Genomic DNA, 26399 nt, shown 5'->3' with positions numbered 1-26399 from the left:
CGGGGTGGGGGCCAAGCAGCAGAGTAGAGGAAGGAAGAAAGAGATTCGATTTTATTTTTTCAGTTGGCTTTACAGCTCAGCAAAATCTTTGCCCTGTCGTGGGCAAAAAGCATGAGACAGTGTCCTGAGGGGAGCCAATTACAAAGCTGCCTGCCCCTTTCCAGGTTCTAGGAAATGAGATCATTCCCCTCACTTGGCAACCAGGACGAGGGGTCATCCCAGCGCCGTCTTCCAGTCTAGTTTACCCCAGTCGTTTGAGGGTTAAAATCATAGAGTATGCTTGAGATGGTCTTTTTTTCATTTCTTGTTTTTTAAATTTTGTCTTGGCTCTGGAATATAAAATTGCTCACCCATCCTCCACGAATATTCCTTTCATACGGGTAAGGTGTATTAGCAGATGTGTGTGTCTTCATGCCCGGTAGAAAGTTAATCAGAGGACAGCATCAGGATTTTAATGTCTGCTCCTCTTGTCACTAACACACATTCTTTTAAGGGAAAAAAATGCTTCTGTGCTCTAGTTTTAAAATGCAAAGGTATGATGTTATTTGTCACCATGCCCAAAAAAGTCCTTACTCGATAACTTTGCCAGAAGAGGGAGAGAGAGAGAAGGCAAGCGTTCCCCCAGCTGTTTCCTGTCTACAGTGTCTGTGTTTTGTAGATAAATGTGAGGATTTTCTCTAAATCCCTCTTCTGTTTGCTAAATCTCACTGTCACTGCTAAATTCAGAGCAGATAGAGCCTGCGCAATGGAATAAAGTCCTCAAAATTGAAATGTGACATTGCTCTCAACATCTCCCATCTCCCTGGATTTCTTTTTGCCTCATTATTCCTGCTAACCAATTCATTTCCAGACTTTGCACTTCAGAAGCAATGGGAAAAATCAGCAGTCTTCCAACCCAATTATTTAAGTGCTGCTTTTGTGATTTCTTGAAGGTAAATATTTCTTACTCTTTGAAGTCATTGGGGAATTTTCTTTAAATTGTGTACTGCTTGCTTCTGCTTAGAAATGTTCTTCACTTTAGAATTTTCATTGTTTCGGCACTGGGAGTTATTTATAAATTGCTGAATATGCAATTCTGTGGGATCTGAAAAAATAGCTCCGGGAGATAAATGCCTTTGCACAGATATCTGTATGAGTAAAAACTATTGCAAGGTACTTATGCTAAATCCTCCACTTCTTCAGAGCTTGAGTGGTGTCATTATAGAAGATTCCTTTAAATCCTGTCTATGGTTAAGGGCTATAGGGCATGGATATGAACTTTTGGATTTTTTTTGCAGGTGCAGATGTTTTATTTTTAAGACCATGTTCATGTGTATGTAGGACTGTGTGGTGTGTGTGTGTGCGTGTGTGTAACTGGCCAGGACTTTTGATTACAAGGCATGCCACATACGAAGAGTTACATTTTAAATGATATTAAAGCTTTTAAATATGATCTTTGGAGCTAAGGTCCCGGAACTCTCTGCACTTATGACCAGAGAGTCAAAGTTAGAGTGAAGTTTCGTTTGCTCTTCTGAAAAAGAACTCCTTAAGAACTCCTGCTGACCTTGCATATTCGGATAATTTAAACAAATGCACACTGTATATGGAAAGCGGAAACTTTCTAGCAACTGCTATTCCAAGTTTTTTCTTTTGAAGAGGACTCTCAGGGGCGAAGTTTGGACTTGGGGTTTTGTGTTGTAAAACACGGATTTTGTATTTGGGATTGTAAAGTCTCTTTAGGTAAATTTGGCTAGCGTTGTCAATGCACTGACTTCGCCTTTCCAATAACTGGCCCTAGTTCAAGTTTCCATTCTCAGCAAAATTATATCTTTCAAGACTTGTATTTTTCCAATTTGCAAGCATTTTTAAGCTGCTGTCACTGGCTCCCCGATGCAATTGCCTGTGGGCTCAATTCATGATCCGTCCCTACCGCTTAGTCCAACACTCATTTGCCGCTTTCAAGCACTCCACCACTAGGACGTTTCTTAGTCAAGTCAGTGGCTTAGGAGTTAAGAATACATCCTTGTCGGGCACCTGATCCTGCCACCCTTGAGAAGCCAAGATGCACACTGCCTACCTTGCTTTTAAAAGAAATGAAGTCAGTATACACATATGCTATGTGGTCTGACAGCTGGGGATTTTGTCTCCCTACTTAGAGGATCCTAAAAGGGGCTGTGTAGTGTTATCTCTGCATTAATTACAAGTTTGGAAAACTCCAAATGAACTTTCCATGCTGTGTATGCTGAACTTTTCAGAAGTAGAGCTAGCTAGCCATAAGTTGTTGCTTTTTCCTGTACTTGAAGCAGGAAGTGGTTTCAGGGAGCTACGTGGTTCTTTCAAATGTAATTCAATGAGTAAAGGTGTCTGCCAGGCAGAGCTCACAAGCTGATTGTACTGTGAGTCTCAAGATATTTCCAAGTGTTTGAGTCAGAGGGAAGAGGGCACAGGGGAGGACTGGAGCTTCGGTCCTTGTCCAGGACGGCTACAATAGGCACACGATGGAAATCAGTGGCTTGATTGGGAGGAAAAGATTGACTCAGATCCCAGCCGTGCAATTTGTTTGTTGTCTGAATGGACAAAAGGCAGTTTACCCAGGCTCGTAGCATACCTGCCTGGGTGTCCAAATGTAACTAGATGCTTTCACAAACCCCACCCAGAAAGCAGCACATGTTTTTAAGTCCTCAGTTTTCTATTCACATCAGTCTCATAATACCCACCCTGACCTGCTGTAAAAGATCTGGAACAAACAAAAATGGTTACACCTACAGTGAGTATTTTCTTATGACTGTTGCCCTCAAATTTTGCTGGGCATTTTTATTATAACCCAGACATCTGGAACCAATTGATATTCCATTTATTTAAGATAAAAAGAAAGGTTTTTAAAATTTTGGATTTGTGAATGATTTTTGAGAAAGAGTGCTCTGGAATTTTTTTTTGCTCGTCTCTTTCTAGTTCTTCTTTCATTTCTTTCTTTCAGATCTCTCCTTTCTCTCTCTTCATTTCTTTTGTGTTTGGAAAAATAAAAGACCAAGGAAATGATGAACATATGGGGCCACTCATTTCAAACTTTTAACTCCTAAGCAAGTTCTTCATTGTTTTCTTTTGGGGGAACATAATGTGATAAATTCTCTGGTTCTCTGTGGGTGTGATGGACTGTTTCCTGAACTAAAAGAAAATGCACTAGAGGTTCTATCTTGTCCTAGAACTATAAGTGCTGATATTTATCTGAGAACATAACTCAGCAAAAAGGGGAACAAAGGAAGAAAGATAGGGGGAAATCTGTAAAAAATAAATCTTAAATTCTTAAATGCTAGAGACTGATAGGTATTGCTGAGTTTAAATGTGTTATACAAAAGAAATAGCTATTAAAAGTATAGTGTTGACATCTAACGAAGTTCTCAATTCCATAAGGCTTTAAGTTGAGTTCCTTTTTCCCTGGATTTCACAACAACTGAAGAACCTGGAGGCATCTGCAGTTGCAGGTGCTTTGCCTTAAGCTTCACCATTAACTCAACAAAGAAGGGAGCAATGGAGAAACAGGACTGGCAAAACAACATACGTTCTAGAACTGGCTGGTTACCAGAGTGTGGGGTATGTTCTGTAAGATCAATTATGAGTGTTCTCTTTTGAAAAGGGCAAGGAAGTCCAGTTGGCTTGGGCTTGTTGAGATTTCCACTGGAAATACTGAAAGGGAAAACTCCCACCAATTATTTTACAACTAAGAAAGATGAGGATTGGATGACAACTTGTTTCTAGCAGTCCCTGTGGCTTTGGCTATGTGGGGGTGGAGGGTTTCCATGAACAGGTCCTATGGAGAAAATGGAAGAAATTCTCCATCAAGCTTTCACCTCCTCTTCTATTTTATGTCTGTTATTTATGATGATTTGCAAATAGAGGACGCTTTTCATCTTCAACTGTTTCACAAGCATTAACTAAATATTTATGTTGTGTTAACGAGAATCAGGGGGTTAGGGTTTTTTTCCCCAATTGCTGAACTGAAAGTCTGGCCACAAAAATGGAAATCTTAATTACAGTGATGGAGCAAACTTTGCCACTGATGTAGCGAGCCATTAAGAGTCCAGGGAGGGCAAGGAAGGTGGTCGGAAAATAAATGACTGATCCTGTTTCTTTGAAAGTGATGGAGCTGAATGGACCTGCCACCACTGGGATGTTCAGAAAAGCCTCTTTTCATAATGATAGTTTCCAGTTTAACTCTATGACCTTTTGATAGGGTCCCTGGTTTAACATCCTGTCACTAACTCTGCTGATGCTTCTGAAAGTAAATGCATCTGAGAGGGATAAAGCTACTCACCTTGGGAGGTTTCCTAGAAGAAACCACATCTTTGTGCCACAAGTAGCAATGTGGAAAAACTTAATGATCACCTTTGCATTGTTTCACTGCTGAGAGCAAGGATGGAGACTTGAGCCACAGGAATCCTGCCTCTGGCAGGGCTGACAGTTGGCTGTCTGTCACTGGCTAAGTCAAGCCAACCAGGGGTCTCTGCTATAAAAAGGATACAGTGACACTCAAGTCCCTCCAACAGATGAAGTCAGAATTCCTGAGACTTAAAAAAAAAGACTTTTGCAGGTTTTGAGCCCAGTTCCCTGTTCATGGAAGGCACTGTCTACACATGTGTTGATCTGACATTGAGCTTGACACAAGGGGCTTTAGAATGCAAAAGGAGTCGGGTTTACTTACCATAAACCAGTTTCATTCTGAAATTCTCAGATGTTTCCTGTTCCTAGTTTTTAACTTTTGCTTGTCGTTGTTAACTGCTGATGTTCTGCAGGTAAGAAATCTCTCAGTCTCTCTTTCTCTCCCTCTGTTTCTCTCTGTCTCTGCCTCTCTTAAGTAGAAAAAAAAGCTATAATGATATATAGTATTTTCACAAGTTCTTTTTCAGCTGCAGTAAATTCTCTTTAATCAGTAGCTGGGGAATGACGTTCTGGTTAATTTAATATTCTGGTCAGTAATGAATGCACATGCCATCTGTGGATGGCCAATTTGAGAGAATTTAAATTAATAAAACATATCTGGTCCCAAGTCTGGACTGAGCACAAATTAACCTTTGATGATTCCAAAGGTTTACCAGGACCTCTGAGTGGTGTGCAATAAGAGCATCTTTCACCTTCGCACATTAAATGTTTCAGGACATTTATCTCATTGAATTGTAATAGGAACCCATAAAGAAAGGGTTCAAGAAGGACTTCCCCAAGGTTTCACAGTAGCAAGAGGATTAAAGTCAGATAGCATGATGCCAAGACCTGCTCAGAGGTCACTCACACACCTTGTTGCACTCCTGAGGGGATAGTTTTGATTAATAACAGGAATGCAGAGCTGGGCTAAAGGCACCCCTGCCTTGCTCCCGCTCCCCTGGCAAGGACCCAGGAGGAAGATGACCCTCCTTCTGCTCTTTCAGCAGGTGAAGATGCCAGTCACATCCTCCTCGCATCTCTTCTATCTGGCCCTGTGCTTGCTCGCCTTCACCAGCTCTGCCACGGCGGGACCCGAGACCCTCTGCGGGGCTGAGTTGGTGGATGCTCTCCAGTTCGTGTGTGGAGACAGGGGCTTTTATTTCAGTAAGTAGCCTCCCTCTCGCTGCTCTGTGGATTTACAACTGCGGGGAGTGTGTGAAGAACTGAATGACTGCCTGTGGCTGGCAGCCATCCTCAGCCTCCGAGATTCCTCACCTTAATGCGAGCCTAGTGTTTCAGCGGGGCCGTGGCACGTTTTGCAGATTTTGGATGGAGTTTTCCTCCTTAGCAGTTTGTCTTTTAACTACTTCCCACTAGACTTTCCCGCAACTGTTCTGCTCTGCCCTCACTATTCCATTCCTTCCGGGGAAAGACAGGACAAAATGGCCCGGGGGGATTGGGGTTTTGGTTTTCCAGATCTGTGGGTGCACATGGCAACATATGTGAACGTGTAGGGATGTTTTAAGTGCCAGGTCACTTGGAGGAAACTAGGAAGGTGGGCTTGGCAAAGGGGCACATCCCAGATGTCTCCATGTGATATGAAATCACCCGAACAGACAGAAGGTGAGAGTCGCTGAAAGGCACATTTGCAAAGACACAGGCTCTCGCTCAATGCAAACTGAAATGCTGAGTTCATTTGCCCTCGGTTCACGCTGACCTTGAGTCTTTGTTGTTGCCTTCCTTTGATGTCACCCTTCTCTGGGGCTCTCCAGTGATGTCTCCATCTGGAAAAGAGTTTCTGACAAGTGCAAGGTCACTTATCCCATAAGTAGGTCTCAGGTGATTAAAAAGTCAACAGTCAATAAAAAGTAGACAGCCAAGTCCATGCTTGTGGATAAATAATAAACACAAACGGGAGTCCCTGCTGCCTGAGGGAATGGATCACTTAGAGAACACACCTCAGAGGCATCTGGCTCATGTATGTTACAGGACACTGAGTGATGGAAAGCCAGATGCTCGTTCTGTTTAATTCTTTGCAAGTTTAGGGAGTTTCAGGAAACTGACATTCAGGTCTTCAGGACTGTGAATCATTCTTAGAGGTTCATGTGGCTTAAGTGTAGACAGCTTACCTCAGTTACCCACTAGGCTTTGAATAGCTCCTGTGATGACTCACACACTTCCAGTCTCTCTCTTCTTCCCACGAAGGTGTGTGTGTGAGAGAGAGAGAGAGAGACTGGAGAGGGGTCTGTGAGTGTAGCAGTCTGGGATGGGAAGGGGGAAAGGGAAGGAAGAGGTTGATAGGCATGTTGATGGTCTGTACTCATCGTAGATTCGGTGACAAATAGCTTTTCAACAACTAGTGACAGAGAGTGAGAAGTGCTTTCTACTCTTTGAATGGGCAAATTCCAACTCTCTGTTTCCAGCCAACGCTTTGAGTGAGTTCACTTCTTTTTCTGGCAATAAGGCAGTTCTATCCCATTCTCCGCTTCTGTGCAGGCGGATGAGCTCATTGGGTGAGTGCTTTTCGAATAGCAGACCCGTTTCACCTTCAGAATATCTGGCAGAAGGCAAATGTGTGACATCGGCATCACCCAGCGATGGCTTGTCACCACTCTGTGCTTTGCTACTACTGGCCCACATTTTAAAAAATGGATAAGTGGGTCTCAGCTATCATGCCCAAGAGGACCTTTCTTTCGCTTTGATAATCCATTTGTGCCATTTCCTTTTATCCAGTTCACTAGGTAATGGCCGAGCCCCCAAGTGTCTTGGGTTATGTGCCAGGTTGAATTGCCACATTTGATGTGACATGCTCCAGGATTTCCATGCACAGTGCATGGAAACTGGATCTTTCTATGACTGTGATGCTTACAATTAAATGACAAAAAATGAGAAAGAAAAAAAATAATCGGATCCCGAGTTACCCTTTGATACTTATATATGTTCACACAAAGAATTAAGGGTATTGGACAACTATGATGGAAACTGATTTCAACTCATTGGAAGGCATTCTATTACTCAAATGATCAGATTTTACAAATGTGTTTTAATTCTATCTTAATAATTTGAATGGGGAAGTTTCTACATGGCAACTCTTAATGTATAGAATATAACTTTGGATAGAAAGTGGTTTTATAAATTGTGTTTTATTACTGAGAGTCTAGGTTTCAGAAGTTCTGGTTTGCAGCACTCTGTGACGATGTAAATTATTTGTCTGACCTAAACTTTCATGCACAAAACTATTCTTGTTAATTTTCTAGTCAACTGGACTAGCCTTTTTGCCCAAGAGAAGTTAACCCCTTTAAACTGTTTAATTCAGAATGTTGATGGAACCTAGACACTGTACAGGCATAAGTGAGATACCTAGAAATGAATGAGAGATTAACTTTGCCTTCAAGGAACTCACAATCTAGTTAGGAGGTTAAAAAAAAAAATTATTATCAAGTATCATAGAGGAAAATAATCATGGAAGAAAAATGCAATCCTTTATGCTTTTCCTAAATGCTTTTCCCATTTTTAAAATCAGCTGACCAAGATCTACCCTCTCAATGGGCTCCTTGATACCAAAGGCCAGATTGTTTACCATTGAATCCCAGTATCTAGCTCAATGCCTGGCTGAGATAGCTGCGGCTCAACTTTGACTGTTGAACTGGCAGGACTGAATTGAATTGAATCCCATTGAATGTAATGGCATGACTTGTTTGGGATCTTAGTCTTTAGAATCATCAAGAATTAGGTTTGTCAGGTACTTTGGACAATTCTTCCTGGCTCATATTTACCCAGCTATTCGATAAAACTTTATCTCTTTTCAACTGAATACAATGTATGCCAACAATGACTTAGAGGCGGCATTTAGATCCTCCCTAAGCTACATTGATGGTCTGTTTCGTGTCTGAGCCAATTATTCTTAAAGGCATTAACTGTTGTCAACAAATTTTATTGAGTTTCCTTTTTGTCCCTTGAGATTTACTGTGTGTGAAGAAGTCAGCTCTAAGCATTTATAGCCTTTGAAATATTTTTTAGAGGAAAACAGTCTTCCCTACCTTTATCCCCTGTCAATTGACTCTTATTATTGTTTTTACCCCTTTCAAAGTTTTATTGTGGCTGTGTGCTTCATTTTAAGCTGCTTCAAATCCATTTTGAATGTATGGATTTTTCCTAACTGTGGAAGGGGGTTTCTGATCTTAGTTTGAAATGCAAACATCTAAAAACATGTTACCTCCATAACTATCTTTTTTACTGGGCCAGAATATTTAACAAGGGGAATTTTTAATCCTATTAAGAGACAGAACTGTCCTGAATAACTTTTTTTTGGGGGGGGGGGGATAACACTTATTTTGTATCGATCAACCCAATGTTCTAAATGAGTTCGTATTTCTCTATAAGCCTAAGTTCCACTAGAGCACAGAGCCTGCCACCTTTCTCGATTATCTGTTTTGAAAACATCTTCCCAGCATAAGTGCAAAAGTTCCTCTATAATTAACACAGCTTCACCAGACATTACATGCAATGAAAGTTGCAAAGAAGAGCTAAGTTCTGATTCTTCCCTATGTATCATAGTAAGAGAGCATGTCAGCCAGTCTTATACTTCCATAGTCTTGGGAGAAAAATGGTGGCCTAATGGAGTTGGCACATTGGGAAGAGCTAGCTATTATCTTTCCAGATTGATGGAGGAGGCTCATAGAGAGCAGTTTGTCACAACCTTGCTGTGCATGGAACAGAGCAAGAGGAAAAGAGCTTCAAGAAAAATAGGGGAAGTTCAGCTTGCCATAGATACTATTTTTGACAGTCATGGTGATTAACCATTTTAACATATGCTTTAGAGGCTTGTGGAATTTCTCTCCTTGGAGGTACTTTAAAAATTGACAGACAACCAACCACCTTGAATGGTTTCAATTAAGAGCAACCAAAAGAAAGCGAGTTTCTGGGGTCCTTTTTAGTTTTAAGAGTCTATAAACAGTCCCTTAAATAAACTGTATATGCTTTATCTCCGCGGTCTGGGGAAAAGGAGAAGTAAATCAATTAGAAAGGAAAGTTGGATGCCCTGTTGGTTAGTCCAGATTTATAGCTTTTGTAAAATATACTTCCAATGCATGCTTATTAAGAACAGGTCTGAATAAATGAATGGCATTCTTCATGTGTTAAAACATACTGTTTTATAAAGAGTTTAAGTAAAACTTTGCAATGAATTTCATTGTTATTGATTGCAACAACCTTCCTAGATTGAGGTTATTATTATTAAGTCAAGCTTCTTTCATTTGAAATATAGTGCTCAGAAAACTGCTCCCAGACCTGTCATTCATTAGCTGTATGACTTTGGCAGGCATTTAAACTTCCTGGGCCAAAATGTCCTTGTCTATAAAACAAGGGGATTTTGTTCAAGTAAATGACCTCTTCTAACTTTTAACAGACTCATAGTCTAGGTTGTAATTAGCAAGGATTTGGTACTATTCAAGAAAGGAGAATCTTGGATCTAAATAGTGACCAAAGAACATTTTAGACTCCTTTATCTTCTTCACATGGTTTCTGTTCATCTCCAGATAGGGGACCCCACCTACTTAAAGCGAGAGAAGCCAGTGCCTTTGTTTTATTTTGTTTTAAGCTGAGTTCCAACCCCTCAGGGATGGAATAGAAGCTCAGACATGACCAAATACATGCAAGTCATCTGGCCAAAGAGGCACACACCTCATGAAAACAGATTGCCATTTTTCTTTGCTAGGAAGGACTAACTGACTGTTCTCATCTTTACATTTTTTTCAGTCTCCTGAAAGTAAAGGACAGTTAAGTAGGTCAGTTTTTAACTGCTCTTTAAAAATTAGAAGGGCAGATTGAATCTATAGTCTTCTAAACCTTGACTAAAAGCCTTTTCCCAGGCTTTTAAGACTGCCTATCCAATTAAAGAAGAGAGTACAGCGCTGGGAACACCCAAAGACACACTCAGCCACCACTAGCATTGCTCTGAGTGGGGCTGGATTTGAGCTACACCATTTGAATTCCTTGGCTTGGCACCCCTTAGACCTCCAGCTATGCATTTGTGTGACAGCTGGTCAAAGTTAGAGGTACAGTCACTGGCTGTGACTTTCTCTTTGAAGCTAATTGGAACATGTGGGATTTGACCTTGGCCCTGGTCTCATTAGCACCACTAAGCTAACAGGCCACAAATATTCTTAAAGAGAAACAGTAAGTTTTCATATTGACCTTCACTAGTGGCTACTACTCCTTAAATATGCCCAAGAGGACTAGTCTGGGCAACCAAGGGACTTCTAAGAAAGTGATGATTTCTGTGCAAGTTTAGAAAATATTGCAATATTGCAAATGCAATAATTTGCATTTTTCTGATATGGTCAAGCATCTCAAGACCATCTTCTCCCTGATGAACAAGAAGCAAGAGAGGGAGGGAGTCAGGGCCAAGTGTGGTCTGTACTGCCAAGAATCCAGGATGTGAATTCTAGCTCTGTAACTTACTTGGTGGGTGGCATCGAGCAAGTCACTTAACCTCTTTGTTCTTCAATTTCCTCATCTCCAAAACAAGGACTACCTCACAGAACTGGTTAATCTATTTGAACATATTAAATTAGAATACTGCCTGGCACATGGTAAGCATCATAAACACATTAGCAATTATACTTATTTATTCTCTTCTGGGATCAGTCACAGAATCTACTGCAAACGTCTGGGCAGCCCAATTCATTTACACACTCATTTCCCTTGATGTGTGCTAAGTTGCTTCAGTCATGTCCAATTCTGTGAAATCCTATAGACTGTAGCCTGCCAGACTCCTCTGCCCATGGGATTCTCCAGACAAGAATACTGGGATGCATTGTCATTTCCTCCTCCAGGGGATCTTCCCAACCCAGGGATCAAACCCGGGTCTCCTGCATTGCAGGCAGATTCTTTACCAACTGAGCCACCAGAGAAACCTATTTCTCTCTGTAGGGGCAGCTGATAAAACCTGTTGCTAATAGTAACACTTGCAGTAGTATCAGTAGCACAAAGTATGTCTTATGCTTGACTAGCATTTTCATTTTTTCAAAATTCAATTGTAGAAGCTCTCTCACTATGTCTTTACCCCAGTCTTAGAAGGTAAAAATCATTGCTTCACTGGACAAGTGAGAAATGTGAGACACAGAGAGTTTGTGATTTATCTTACTGGATGGATCCAGAACCAAAGTCAAGGTCTCTTGTGTCCAAGAAGCATGTCCATCTGCCCATTCACATTGCTTAAAGGTCCAAAGTGTTGCAGTGTAGAGATGTGCTTCCAAAAAGCCTTGGCCTCTTCTGGGAGAGCAGGAACAAAAACCCCTGGGGGCATAGTTGATTCTGAACTTCTTTGAAAGGAGACTCAAGGAAGACATCCATGGAATGACCCTTCAGTTTACCTTCTAGAAAAACTTAGGAAATACTTATAGAATTTCTTTAGGCTGCACAAGAAAAGCTTCTTTGATTAGAGGCTGCTGCCATTTGAGTCCCTTACCTTCATAGACCGGACTCCACTCAGATGGCACACCGCAGCTCCCTGCTGAGCACAGGGATATGCCTTATGATCTGGGGGACTCTTTCCTTCGGCCAACTTCAACTTTTCTTCTTTCTTGGCCACCAGACCTCCAGTGCTTCTTTCCTAGTGGCTATGAGTTCTGCTGTTTTTCCTCAGAGACCTACTGAAGAAGAACTGTTTGTTGGACCAGGCATCTCTCTCTCTCTCTGGGTTTTAGAAGAGAGGTGGTAAAGGAGAAGTGGTCATAAGGCAACCTAAGCCTGAGAGTAAGCCAGGCAGGAAGTGTCTTCCCCAACTTGACATGGAAGGAGCTGCAGAAGCTTTGGCTGGGAGGCTCGCACCAGTGCAGGTGCCTCTCTGCCAGTTGCTTGAAGACCATCAGTATTGGAAGGTCTCAGATGTTCATGGCTGGTAGGCTCATAGCTCCATTTTGGATCCAGAAGAGTGTTGGTGTTTTCCAAACAGCTGGGTCTCTGTATACTTAGTCCAGACATCATGGACCATGCCAGTATTTCTCAAGGCCTCTGTAAAGAGCCAACTTCAAGCCTCTAGCTGACTTTCTTCTGATTTCAGAGCCTACACCAAAGAATCAGACACTCTGCAAACAGGCGGGAAATTTCTCCCAAGGAGATTGCTCATAGTTCTTCATAATGGGCTACGAAACCTTTGCTCTTTCATGCAGCCAGAGTCTTCGACAACCATGGTGGCAAAAAATGATTCCTGTACCGAGCTGCTGCCCTGGCAGAGCTCCATCCTACACCTCTCTGTGGAACATCAGCAAGCTCTAACATCACAAAGAATTACTTTTGGTTGCCTGGAAAGTTCAAGTCCCCAGGCCTTATTAGCTGTTAGACTAAGGAGATGACAACAGAACCTTTCACTTGTCTTTATCTATATGTGAGATCATGTTTAAAACATAGCAAAGAGCTGTTATTTGACGTGCGATTCTTTAAGTGCAGTAAGTTGTATGCTTATTTAATGCATTGTTTAGTCTCACATTGGCTAAAGCCCCTTAAAGAAGCACTTGGCAAGCTCTGGCTTTTCATTCTTGGCATAGCTGCCCCTCTTACTTTTTCACTGAACCTTAAATACCACAAAAAACCCTTCACTTACTTTACATCTGGCATATTACTTTACGCAGTTGGCCAGAACTTTTGCACATGGCCCTCTGCATTTGTCCGAAGGTAATTAATGGCTTTGCAATATTTGATCAGCAGCAGCATGGATACAAAGAGAAGTTGTGCAATCAGCAGAGACCACACAGTCTTTTAAATGAAAACCTTTTTTGCATTAAATGCTCAGGCGTTGTGCAGGGATAAGGGTTTCCATGCCAAAAAAGAGAGAGAGAGAATGGGCATGCTGAAGTCCCTGGGAAGATACCCAAGAACCCGATTCTTGATTAAGTATGTATCTCTGTAATAAAACTACCTAATTGTTCACAGAAAGTAAAATTGAAGATTGCTATAAGCTTGGAAGGCCTTGAAAAATAATCTAGTCAAACATGAGAAGTTAAACTCAGAAAGAAGGGACATGTCCAAGGTCATGCCCCTGCTAATTAGTACAGAAGTAAGAAGGAGGAGATACTCTTGATTCTGTTTCCTGATTTCATGCTGTGTTCTACCTTTATCTGTGATGGACCACGCTTATGTCTAAGTTACCTGATGAATTTCAGTGACCAGGAGATGCCTTCAATCCGTCTCACCCAAATGAACATAGATCTTGGTGATGCTCTCATTCCAATAAATTTCCTGAGATTGAAGTTAGAGAGTTCAGAGAATGAGAGACTGTTACTCCCTTGCTGTAGAAATTTGTACAAACCATAGGTATTCCCTGCCTTTTTCCTATACCATGACTTGGTCTTTCAATGTGCCTGGGGCATTCCAAATCCACTTCAGGTCATGCTTTAGAGTATTATTATATATTATATTATTCTGACTCTTTGGTCACTCTCTCCAATGTCAACTTGGGTAGGACTGCTTTGGAATGACTTAGCAAAGCTGTGCTCCTGGAAAATCTGAAACAGCCTGACGAGTCATTGGATCCGCTTCTTTTCTGGAGATTTCTCTGACAGCCCTAAGCCAAAAGAAATTTACACCTGATTTTTTTTTTTTTTTTTTTGCACGTTTCCAAGCAAATACTCTATGAATCTCTTCAGATTTTTCTTCTTTCACCTGTGGTCTCTCTGAGGTACTAGAAAGGCTGTTGGAAGGGTTTTTTTAAGCTTTCAGAATGGGTTAGTCATAGAGTCAATTCTGTGAGTGTTTCTGAGAAGATGGTCCTACCTCTGTGCCATTTACCCTGATGAAATGGGTCTTTCATCAGAGGCAAGTGATGAAGAAAGTCTGTGCTGAGCCAACCTACATGCAACCAACTCCTGATAATCTTGAAACTGGGGAAAGGAGCACGAAGGGTGGGAATCCTGGATTCAGCTGACTTGGGGACACTATACACATTTCAGCCTCCTCATTCCTCCTTCCTTCCTGCCTCCAGCCCCAGCCCTTTTGTAAGACCAAGTGGCCTGTCTTAAAATTCGACTCTATTTTCCCGCTCCCTACTCACCTCCCCCAGCAGTGCCATGGGCAACAGGATTTCTCAACCTCAGCACTGTTGACATTTTAGGCCAGATAATTTTTTGCTGGTGGAGAGGGACTGTCCTGTGCATTGTAAAATGTTTAGCACCATACTTGATTGACTTCTACCTTCTAGATGCCAGAAGTCCCATCCTCCGAGTTGTGACAATCAAAAATCCATCTAGGTGTTGCCAAAATCCCCTGGGGAGGGGGATGGTGCAAAATTCCACTTGTTGAGCACTATTGGACTAGAGCTGGCTCCAGAAGAAAAGCAGCCAGAGAGATGGGAAAGCCATGAGTGCAAGAGATACACAAACTAATTATCAGGCACTGGCTAATGGGGTCTATGGTTCATTACCCAGAGTAAAACAATGAGAAGAATTACTGGAGTTCTGAAAGCTTCTCTCTGAAAATAAAGCTCTCTTCCTATAGGCTACCAAAAAAAGAAAAAAGGTATTTGCAAGCCCTCCTTTTCATCTGATAACTATGGAACTCATTTATTTTAGTAACAGAAGTATGGGAAGGCAGAAATAAGCAACATTGTGTGCTTAGAAATTTGAGTATGACAACTTGGAATAAATGAAAAAAAAAGTGGTTTTTCTTTGACTTCAGTATTTGTGGCTGTTCCCTTCTTGGTCATAGACTTTCAATTCAGAGTGAAAAAGCCTGGTTCCTTTTCCCTGCTTGTGTCTTTCCTATTTGAGTATCATTATAGTCATTTTATTATCTATAAACAGGCCCACCAGAAAGCAGAAAGAGATCAATAAAGTATTACTTTGGAAATCAGAGGTTCCACATTTGGGGCTCACCCAGCCCCCTTACTTAACAGCTGCATGCTCTTGAAGAAGCCACTTAATTCCCTTGGGTCTTATATTCTTCACTTTTAAAATAAGAATTAAAAATACTATACCACAGAGTTCTTTGAAGGCTCAGCTATAGAAAGGCTTTGGAAACTGAAAGAGAATCCAGATATGTCACTATTAGTGGACTGAATTGAATAGTGGTTTGACTTTAGCCTTTAGTGACTTTGAACCATTAGTTCAATGGTTCTGCAATAATTACAGTGTAGAAAAGCTAATTTGGTGGTGTATCTTCTCAACCTAGTTAATTAAAAATAAAAGCATGCTTGTATCTTCTGTTCATCTATCACTTTGAATTTAGACCACCCAAAAGTCTATTAATGGATCTTCAGAATGCTTACTCAGTATTACTGTTTATATCCTTATTGGAGAAAGTATTTAAAAAAAAAAAAAAAAAAACCAAATGGGACCTATCACTTTACCACACTGAGCTTGCTCAAAGAGTTAGTTTCCAGATAGTGGTTAGGTAGTCACTGAGGTACCACACATAAGCAAAAAGATTTCTATTCTCCCAAGTCAGCTACTGGTGATTTTTGCTTACCCTCAAAGAAGCAATGCTCAGCAGAGGGAATATACTCAGTAATCAAAAAAGTATCTTTGTACTCGCAGTATCTTTGTCCACCTCAACTGCTTCCTTATCATAGTCTGACTTAGAAGATTTGAATTTTTTGTTTGAGCATGGCTTTGGTGAAATAAAAGTTCTGAGTCTGATCACCATATGGACATGTGAACATGTGGTTCTTCTAGCCCAGAGGCTTTACATACAGCTACTGCTGGAGACACAACATTTGATGTAGAAACCCACAGTCAAATACTGGTTACTGCCACTATGAATTATCCTTTGAGTTCTTAAAAAAAAAAAAACAGAGACTAAGTTTTGAAAGTTTTTTTCTGTCCTCTGCAGCATGCAGGGCACTTAATAACACTCCTTGACTTGATGTTTAAAAAGGCATTCCAAAAGCTATCTCCTTCTAACAGTCCCCAGGGAATACCCCATGACTTTGCATTTGATACTGCTGCCATTGTGGATCTGAGATTGAAGGTATAGAAGGAAAAAATCTACCTGAGGTGTCACCCCTTGGGACTCCTTAACTGTGGCCCCAGTGAAAACTTCTAGATCAGCAGTAAGCTAATTCTAGTCAATAGGGAATTTTTAAGAGCTATCATAGGATTCCACACAAATAGATTTCACCTATGAGAATGGTTTTGAGAACAGAACCTCCATTCAATTCCTGTTTCTTACTTCAACTGAGGCAAGCATACTAAAAGGACAAGTGACAGGCAAGGAAGATATGTAACAAGTGGTATATTCCTGGCAAATAAGTCCTAAGGTAGGTATAACAACAAGAGCACCAGCCTTTAGAGAACACAAGTGCTTTCTCCTTACCAAAGTATAACTGAAGAACTGGAGAGGTAGGAAGAACCATATAGAGCAATCTGGTTCAGTGTTCTCACTTTCCAGATGAGGGAAGCAAAAATCCAGAGAAAACATGATGTGCATGAGGTCACAAAGCATGCTGATGGGAAAGCCAGGACGGTAATTCAGTCACCTCACCCTTCTGTTTAGGGCTCTTTGCATAGCTGGATGTTTTACACTTAACCTTGATAAACCCATATGAAGGTAGCACTAGTAACCACAGTTCATAAACTCAAAGTGAACAGCTATATCATATTCTTCTGGTGTCATGCATCGGAATAGTCTTTGAAAAGTTAAGCCCTTAACCACTCACAAGAACTTTTCCCCAATTTCTATCACCCATTTGGATAATATTATCAAGTCTTTTTATCCCAAATCTGATCAACCTGACTGTAGGACTATGGATCTTCACAGACTCTAGTAGTTTGATGGTTTGCAGGCTTAAAACAAACAAAAAGGGAAAGAATGAATTTCCGTTTTAGAGGCCATTTTCCGTTTAGAGGCCATGTGACTGGAAAATGGCCTCTAAAATGGAAAATCATTCTCTCCCTTTTAGCAAGTTGATTGGTTGATGCATTTTGTATTGCTTGTTAACTCAGAAGCGACCCAAAACAAAAGGTATTCCTGATGCATTATTTCTGTCTCTAAACATTCCTGATTTGCTAGTCTTCCATGAAGGCCTTCCATGAAGAAGCTTAAATTTTCCTACGTATTTTGAGTTTTATGTTTCTTTCCATTAAAGTTTCCAGCCGTTCATAGACATATTTAGTTTGGCAGAAGGTAGTGGTGACTCATGGAATGAAGAAATTTGAAAGCAAAGCTACTGAAATGGATCTAATTTCTTTTTTTGGGTAATTTGGGAGTGAGCAATTGATAATTTGTCTAATTTTTCCTGGTTTCATCAGCTGCCATACTGCCAAATATTTGTTCCATATGGATGCTTTGTTATTCCTGAAACATGTAATAAATTTCAGCTGCAACTATACCTAATATGGTCAAAGGGTAAGACTATTGTTGGCTCATTTTCTCATTGTTTTTGGCTGGACACCCTCAATCAATGGCTATTGAGTGAAAAAGCAGGATCATATTGAAACCATTTTCAGCATGTTCCTTCCTATGGATCCAACCATTTCACTCTGAGTTTGTCAAGCACAGCAAATGTTCTCTATTAAAGGGATGGTTATGTTTTAGGCATAGATGCCACTGCCAGCTAATTTCATTCACCTAATAATTCCACTCTCTCCATTTGGTATAGAGATGTTTTTGGCTCTCCAAAGTGTCCTACTCTGAGTCTTGCCTCTCACTATAGAACAGATATTTGGAGATAGATTTTGAGAAGATCAGTGACCTCCTCCCACTGTAGGCATTATTTCAGGGTTACTTTAAGAGAGACATCCTGAGGGCCCTGAAACATATGAATCATAAGACTTGTAAAAGTATTAGTGCCACAAATCTGGCTGGCATTTCTGTAGGTTACCAGTACTTTGCATGCAATTATGGAGATCTCCCTTACCAGAGAGATCAGACAAGGATTCAGTAACATTGTTCTCAACCACCATCAAAGTAAGTCCTTCTGGCTTATTTCTGGCTGGTTCTGAAGTAGGCACTGATTACTTAGTGTCTTAAAGTCATTCCATGGGTAATTGGTTTCAGTCAATAAAAATGATTTCAATGCTGCCCTGCAAAAATAGCTAAAATAATGAACAAAATAGTCTATTTCTTAGAAGAAGCCAGACGTCACTGAAGGCCTGGGAAAGCGTTTTGTGACAAGAAATAATCTTTTATTAATGATGGGAAAATTGGGTTTAATTAACAAATGTTACAGTGTCACATAGTAAAACTACAGGTTAGTGTAGATGGATCTAGAGTCTTGCTACTCAAAGCCAACTGAGAGCTAGTTAGAAATTCAGAACCAGGGGCCCTACTCTCAACTAATTAAAAGAAAAGCTGCATTTTTGCAGATACCCAGGAGATTTTATGCACATGAGGGTTTGAGGAGACCTGGTCTACCGAATCACAGGAAATAGCAAATACCTGCTGACTGATATCTCTCTCTCTCGTCTAAGAGAGAGAACACAAAATATTCAGATCTAAACTTTCACTAAGGAGTTGAAAAATGGTGTTGGGGCCAAACTTGCTTGTGATGGTTAACAATGTATATGCTGATTCGACAGTATCAAGTCCTAATCCTCTGAAGTTGGTGGAGTCTTTCCTCAGAGGAAATATAGAACTGCTCCACGCATAACCCCATGGCCTGACCTTCTGTGAACTGGAAATTGGAACTCCTAATTGCTGTGGCTGCAGTTTCCAAACCCATCACTGGGGCCAGGAACTGAGATCCAGGCCTTAAGATCTTGCCAGTTTCTTTTTCAATAGTTACATTTTTAAGAACAGCCAAGCAAGAGTCCTTTAAAAAAATATTTCTAATTGCATTGAGGGGAGAAATGTGTGTTTTACTCATATCATATTGCTGCCTTTGTCATCCTCAGCCAGGTTCTAGTATTATTTCTTCTAGCTTCAAGTTGATTAGTTCCATTAGGATGCCCATTGGGATGTAAGAGAAATAGTTTTAAACTAAGAAAAAGTGGATTTCTGTCACTTACTGAGAGATGAGGGATAAACTTTAAATCTGCTTTTAAAAGGGACAGCTGGTTCCCCAATTGATAGCCTTCACTAGACCCATTCTGGAGCTGGGCTGTTTCCTCAGGAGGAGCCCGTTAGTGAAGGTCTGGTTATTTGAAAGACATGGCTTCCTCAGAAAGACATGATGCCTCAGCTGGGTAGGTAGAAGTGAGAGAAAGCCCATTTGTAACTTCTCTTCCTTGAATGACACTAAAAGAAAGGGAGGATTTGCACTAAGAAGTCAAGGAATCTTGGATTTACTCAGACCTCTTCCAGGAAATAGCTTGATAAATTTGGTGATTAGTCCCATGGGTCTTCAAACCTGTTTCCCCTGGAACAATGGTATTAGGATGAACCAAGACAGTCTGCTTCTGAAATGGGATTATTGGGATCTCTTTTCACAACTTTCCAGGGGTAGGGGAGGGGAATAAGCCATGGATAGAATGTTCATGTTTTTTCACAAACATTTTTCTTAAAATTAAGTACCTGCCACATCTTCACTGTATTCAACTCTAGGATAAGGCGGTATTGGACTTAGCTCACACATATATATTGAATTTGTTTAGACTTAAACCCACAGCATTTTCACACAACAATATCGCTGACTCTGGCACTCTACCCATTGAAAGAATGTTGACAAGATAATTTCTAAGACCTTTCCAGAACTGACATTTATTGTAATTTCGTGGAAATCTGTAAAAATCTTTAAGGGATCTAACTGGATGTGGATCATGTATATTGCCTTATTAGCATTCTTCTTTCATTGCTGTTGTTCAGTACTTTAGTAAAATGTATGGATGTAAAATTATAGCACTAACTAATCAATTCCATTATAGCATCATTGGCTAGTCATGTGCTCTGTCCTAAGCAATACTCAGGGGAGTATATAGCCATGCCTTCAAAGAGGTTTCATAATAGCAAATAAGGACTCATTATATATCAAGTAAAAAATATGTACTGGCATCCATTTATAATCACATCCCTCAATGTGGTTCTGCAAAGACATGCACTGTAATAGTTTTTCTATCATATTCATTGTGCTATCAAATTGGTATCACAATGGATTCTTTCTGGACTTGGACCTTTATGCATTTTCTCATTCTAATCTCTCATTATTATGACATCATAACTGGATCCCTTCAGAATTTCATTGAACTTATTAAGAGATACTTAATATCATGGCAACTCCAGATTAAATTGCACAGGAAATCAGCACTGTAAAAGGATCTTAAATAAAGTTGTAGTAAGCAATTTAAAAAATTATATCAATCAGACAACCCCAAGCTTGACTCAGACAGGAATAATTCTCCCCTATTTTATTCCAGTGCACTTGACTCATTGAGTGCCTTCTAGTTAGCAAAACATGAAATGATGAAAGGAACGCGTAAGCACTGCCCCTACCCTCATAGAGTTAATACTCTAGAACAGATGTCACCAAATGGTCCCAGACCCTACTCCCACCCCACCTGAACCTAGTCAACAAACACGTTCTCTTTGATCTACTTGATAAGTTTTTCAAATTTTGAAATTTTAAAAATCAAGAGATTTTAAATAGAGATGAAGATTAACAGCTTCCCTTGAAAAACAGGGTGATCTAACTTTGCTGGCTGGTGTTCCTGCGTGGCAGCTATAGGCTAGAGCCTTCTAAGTGGCGTATGTGCCCCTCCAGCTGATCACAGTACCTTAGGGCAGGGATCCCCAACTTCTGGGACCTAATGCCTGATGATACAGGGTGGAGCCGATGTAATAATAATAGAAATAAAGTGCACAATAAAGGTGATATGCTTGAATCATCTCGAAACCATCCCCACCCCCTGGTCCGTGGAAAAATGATCTTCCAGGAAACCAGTCCCTGGTGCCAAAAAGGTTGGGGACCACTGCCTTACAGGCTTGATTTATTCATCTATATACCCATATGGCCTCAGCATACATTGATCCCTGACACTCTTGTTCCAGATATGCAAGATTTCCTTGGATACCAGTCGTCTATCCTTCTTTTTATTCAATTCAACACTCAATTCTTGCTTGTGTACTGTCACCCAGGCACTAGGATAGCCACTGCCAATGCATATGAATAAGATACTGGTCTTATTTTTAACAAACTCTGCAGCTTTCCTCAAACATAGCAAGAGTACAGTTCAGGTAGCATTGAAAAGACAAGAAAATCCCCTTGGTAAAGATAAAAACTTAACTCTGAAAAACTAGACATTCAATAAGTTAGAGATCATCAAAGAGATATTTCTTCAAGAGCAAGTAGAGTTTTTGGTCAGTGACCTCGTAAAGCAGGAAAGGCCAGGTTCCCAGCCAGAACGATGGACAAGTTGCACAATCACTCAGAGTGTTTAGGACAGTGGAGACCATCAAACCCAGCTCTTCAGACAAAGCGAGTTGTAGCATTGTAGTTTGTTTTGCACCAAGATCCAGAACAGCTGTTACCAATTCCCTGGAAGATTGCACATGTGTGCCTCCTTCCATTCCCATCACTGTTGAGGTCCCCCTCATCACTCACTGAAACTATTGCAACAGCTTCCTCAGTGATGGCTCTGTGTCCAATAGTGCTTGACACCAGCCATCCCACCCATGAGATTAATCTTCCTAAAGCACAGTCCTAATCACTTTATCCCTCTTCTAAACAATTTCCAGTGACCATTCATGGCTAAGTAAATTGAATCCAAACTCCCCAGCTTTATGGTAATGCATTTTATACAAGGTCTCTATCTAACTTCCCAAATGTATTTTTGTTTGTAATGTTTTGTTTCTAATGTCTAACTAGTGTTTCCCTACAGCAGTGTTCACAAACTGGCAGTTTGTAAGTGATATCTAGTCTTCAAAAGTATTTTGTTTGACAAATACAGTGTTTTCATGAAACTGAATTGTCTGTCTCAATATTTACTAGATGACTCTTTCCTCTAGATTGGCCCATATTTTCTGCTTTACCAAAATCCTCACCATTCTCTATTGCCTTATTCTGGTCCACTTCACTCCTTTATATGACTTGCATGGCTCTGATAGGCATCCGAGTTTACACATGCCCCCTACATATTCCAACATCCGACCTAGACAATTTACTACCACACGTTTTATTTTCCTGAGTTTTCCTTCTGTTCCTCTCTTAAATGTCACCTCCTCTGTACAATTTTCTGCCAGATGTTAACTCCTTTTCCTCTGAATAGCGATAATATTCCTCTAACAACACATAATCTATCCTATATTGTGTGTGTGTGTGTGTGTGTGTGTGTGTTTACTGAGTATTCATGCTTGATGCCATCTAGTTCACTAAAAGCACCTCAAAGGTGAAGGCCATTGAGTCCCACCTACCCCCTTGTACACAGATGGCACAGGCTGTGTTTGCATGGAATTAATTAAGTTATCCATTTTCCTTTGGCCTGTCAAGCCCGTAGTAGTTGTGTATACCCACAAGAAGGCAGTAACTCAGTTGACAGGCAGACATGGCTAAGTTGGAAGACTCCTGTGGACTTTTAGGCATTTTCAAGTAGGGAATGAGAAACGCTGTATCTAAAGGGAACTACTGAGGGAATATAGGTAAACAGAACATGATCCTTTTCGTTGGAAGCTGCTATGATCGTCAGATTAAATCACTATCACATGTCTCACAAGGAACTTCAGCAAACCTTTTGTATGCTCATTTTGTGTCAGAATTACAGGAGTCCTTCCATTCCTGGGGGCCTGGCTGAAAGAGTGGATTGAGCCAGTGCCAGGTAGAGCACAACTGCCCCAGGGGGAAAAAAAAAAAAAAAAACACAACGAAATAGAAAGAGCTCTGCATACTACACAGCAAAATGTCCATTTCTAAAGTTACTGAATGCCTAGAAAGGTGCTCTCAGTCCTTCTTGCCTTGGCAGAAGGGCTACCATCAAGTTACAAGATTATGAAGTCAAAACTCAGTGACTTCAGAAATGGATCCAACCATTTTGATCAAAACGATCAGTTGTAAACTGTGAACCAAAAAATAAGAAAGCCACTCTTCTTAACTGTAATTTAATTCAGCAGTGTGTTATGGACAACTGTGTACCCAGGATAGGGCTAGAAATCAAGAAAACTGAAACAAGAAAGCCAGTAGAGACAACTAATATTAATGGGCACTTATTAAATTCTCAAAGTATGACATCAAACCAGCCTTAAGATTGTCTTAAACCTGCTCAAGGATGTAGCACTTACCCATGTGTAGGAGTCATCATCAAGCTAATCTGACGGCAATAAAATAAACAATAAATACAAACATGGCATTTTTTTTTCCTATTCCTCTAGAACATGGCCGATTTCAAATCATGTCTACAAATGAAGACCAGGAATTTTCATTTTCCTCTCCCTATCTACCATCTTATGAGGTTTTCCACTGATATTTAAAAGTAAGGTGGAATTTTTCACTTTTATGTACCTTCTATCTGCCTGGGTTCTTGACTAGGTAGAGGTATGAATGAGTTATATTGCCAGAGAGAGGCCAGAAATAAGGGCAAACACAGTGCTTTGACTTTGAGTTGATGGAAAGCTCATGAAAGAACCCTTCCTTTTGTGGAGTTGCTGAACCAGTCTTTCCAACTGATGTCCAGTGACAACCCAAGGACAGCTCCATTACAAGTTCAATGCAAATTCTACCTGGAGTCATGAGTTTCCCCCTCCCACCTGATCCTCCGTATCCCCTAGTCCAGATACGATCTGACCCAAAGAACATGGGCATCGCTGGTTCCTTTTCTTTCAGCGCAAGAACTCCTCAAAGCAGAGATTTTCTGAATTAAACAGAAATCCAACTATGAATGCCTGGGTATACTTGAATATTTCTTCTGTTACCAAAGAGATATTAGGTATTAGAAGAAGCTCTGAATTCGAGGTGAAGAGACCCTGAAGAGACTTGGCTTTGTTGATTATAACCTGGGTACCTTTGGACAGCTCTCTTGCTTGTAAAATGGGTACAGTCAGCCCTTCCCTGCCTCCCAAAAGGGTTTTTTGTGAGTATCAGTTTAGATAATACCCATGGAGTCATCACAAAATGCTCAGGGAATCAAGGCCAGCTATAAGCTTCCAGAGATACTTTGAAGGAAGTGTTTGCATGGCTTTCCTGGTGGCCTGCAATGTGGAAGACCTAGGTTCAATCCCTGGGTCAGGAAGATCCCCTGGAGAAGGAATGGCAATCCACTCCAGTATTCTTGTTTGGAAAATTCCATGGACAGAGAAGCCTGGCAGGCTACAATCCATAGGGTCACAAAAGCTGGACACAACTGAGTGAAATACCTACCTGATCTAGACTGGAGTACATACTGAGGTTGCAAGTGGGTTAGCCAGGATGGCATTGAATTCCTGCATCCTCCTCGAGAGCTTCCTCTGCAGCCTCTCCTTTTTGGGGCATGTGTGCTTTCTATGGACTAGAATTACAAGGGCAGAAGCAGGAATAGCTGTATTATTGGTCAGTGCTTCTCATAATCCACCATCCCGTGAGTAAGGATAAGAGGTTAATTAAATATATCTCTCGGGCAACAGAAATGATCAAGGCTGTCCCTGGAACACAGTTGCTTCAGAAAGTAGGCTTTTGTTTCAGAGAAAATCTCCCACAGAGAAACATAGAACGCCAAAGAGAACTATAAATAGGACTATCATTTATGTCAATTATAAATAGATTTGCTCCCTTTTGATTAGAAGATTAATGCTAGCTGAAAGTCGGTAGTTGAACAGAAATGAGGGAAAAACTCCTGACAAAATATTATGACACGCTAACAGTTAGATTTGATACCTTTTCCTCCCTGTGGTATTTTCTCTGATTTTCCCTAAATGAAGACTCTCTTCTCATTTGAGTTTTGAATTTAGTTGTTAGTCTTTGAAGTACATTTGTTCATACTTTATCAGCTCCTCAGGATCTCTCCTTACCATCCCGATTAGAACACACACACACACACACACACACACACACACACACGTGCGCGCGCACACACACACACACATACCTTTTTTAAAAAATGGAAAAATTGACTATCGAAGTTAGGAATTCAAAAAGGACAAAACTCTTCCCTCAGACACCTCTCAAGAAGGTCACCAAGCTCTATTACCAAAGTTCTCCTTTTCACAAAGGAGACTCTTTCCCGAGTTACTGTGTACATGTGGATCCTCAGCTATTAACATATTAGCAGTGAGCATAATGACTAAAGGGATAAAGTAAAAAATCAGTCTATGAAGGGTCCCAAACCACAGGTTGCAGTTACTGAGCACGTGGTCAAGATATGCAGTGATTTTCTCTCCTTCTGGAGGGAAGAAGATGCAGAGGGATCCCAGCTCTTCAGGCCTACTTAGCCAGCTCCTTGTCCTCTACTTATGTCTATGACTCATCTCTTTCCAGGGCCAGGGAGAGAAATGGCAGCTTCCCATCCAAGCTGTCTGCCAGGTTCATCCTGGGACGAGGGTTTGTGGATGGAGCAGCAGGGTACCTCCGTGCTGTACCAGGCGCAATGGAATGCAATAGACTGCATGGCTTCCGCCTGCTAGGGTGAGGCAATGGAAAAAGTCTTACCTGAGTCCACCCACCTTGCCTCATGCAAGGTCTTGATGCCAGCTATTCCAGACTCAGCATTAAGAAAGAGGCTGTAGGGAACTCTACTCAATGCTGTGTGGTGACTTAAATGGGAAAGAAATCCAAGAAAGAGGGGATTTATGAATAAGCCTGGCTGATTCACTTTGCTGTACAGTGAAAACTAGCACAACATTGTAAAGCAGTTATACCTGATAAAAAGAAAGAAAGAGGCTATAGGTAGAGATAACTGGGAGGAAAGGGCAGATGTAATAAGCAGGGACCAGTCTGAGAGATTCCTCCTCTACTTCAAATGCCCAATTCTGGTTTCACTGTGGCATATTTTAAAGAGAACTTAGCTTGTCAACTGGAAATTCTTTGCCTGACCCAAGATTCAGGGGGAGATTTCTGGAAAAACACTAATCAGGGATTTTGAAAGCCTGGCTTCCAACACATAAAGACATCTATTGAATATTTTTAAAGATATAAAATTCTTAGAACCGTTGGACAGGTTTCTGTGTGTGACCAC

General features: G+C 40.8%; 1 protein-coding gene across 9 annotated transcripts in view; it reads left to right on the top strand.

The window, feature by feature from the left end:
• The window catches only part of IGF1 (insulin like growth factor 1), an 80190-nt gene continuing 54017 nt past the window's right edge, over positions 227 to 26399 (top strand). The window contains exons 1-2 of one of the 9 annotated variants that reach the window (XM_005680535.3): positions 227 to 380; positions 5400 to 5559. In XM_005680535.3, the coding sequence (XP_005680592.1) occupies positions 5409 to 5559 (151 nt within the window). In that variant the 5' untranslated portion in view covers positions 227 to 380; positions 5400 to 5408. Of the gene's footprint in view, positions 381 to 586; positions 933 to 2397; positions 2747 to 5399; positions 5560 to 26399 lie in introns of those variants that run through there. The other 8 variants (XM_005680532.3, XM_005680531.3, XM_005680537.3 and 5 more) reach the window with 8 other exon arrangements.

This window comes from Capra hircus, chromosome 5 (assembly GCF_001704415.2).
Source record: "Capra hircus breed San Clemente chromosome 5, ASM170441v1, whole genome shotgun sequence".
NCBI lineage: Eukaryota > Metazoa > Chordata > Mammalia > Artiodactyla > Bovidae > Capra > Capra hircus.
The sequence above is the reverse complement of the archived record's forward strand: the minus strand, read 5'-3'. Positions and strand labels throughout refer to the sequence as shown.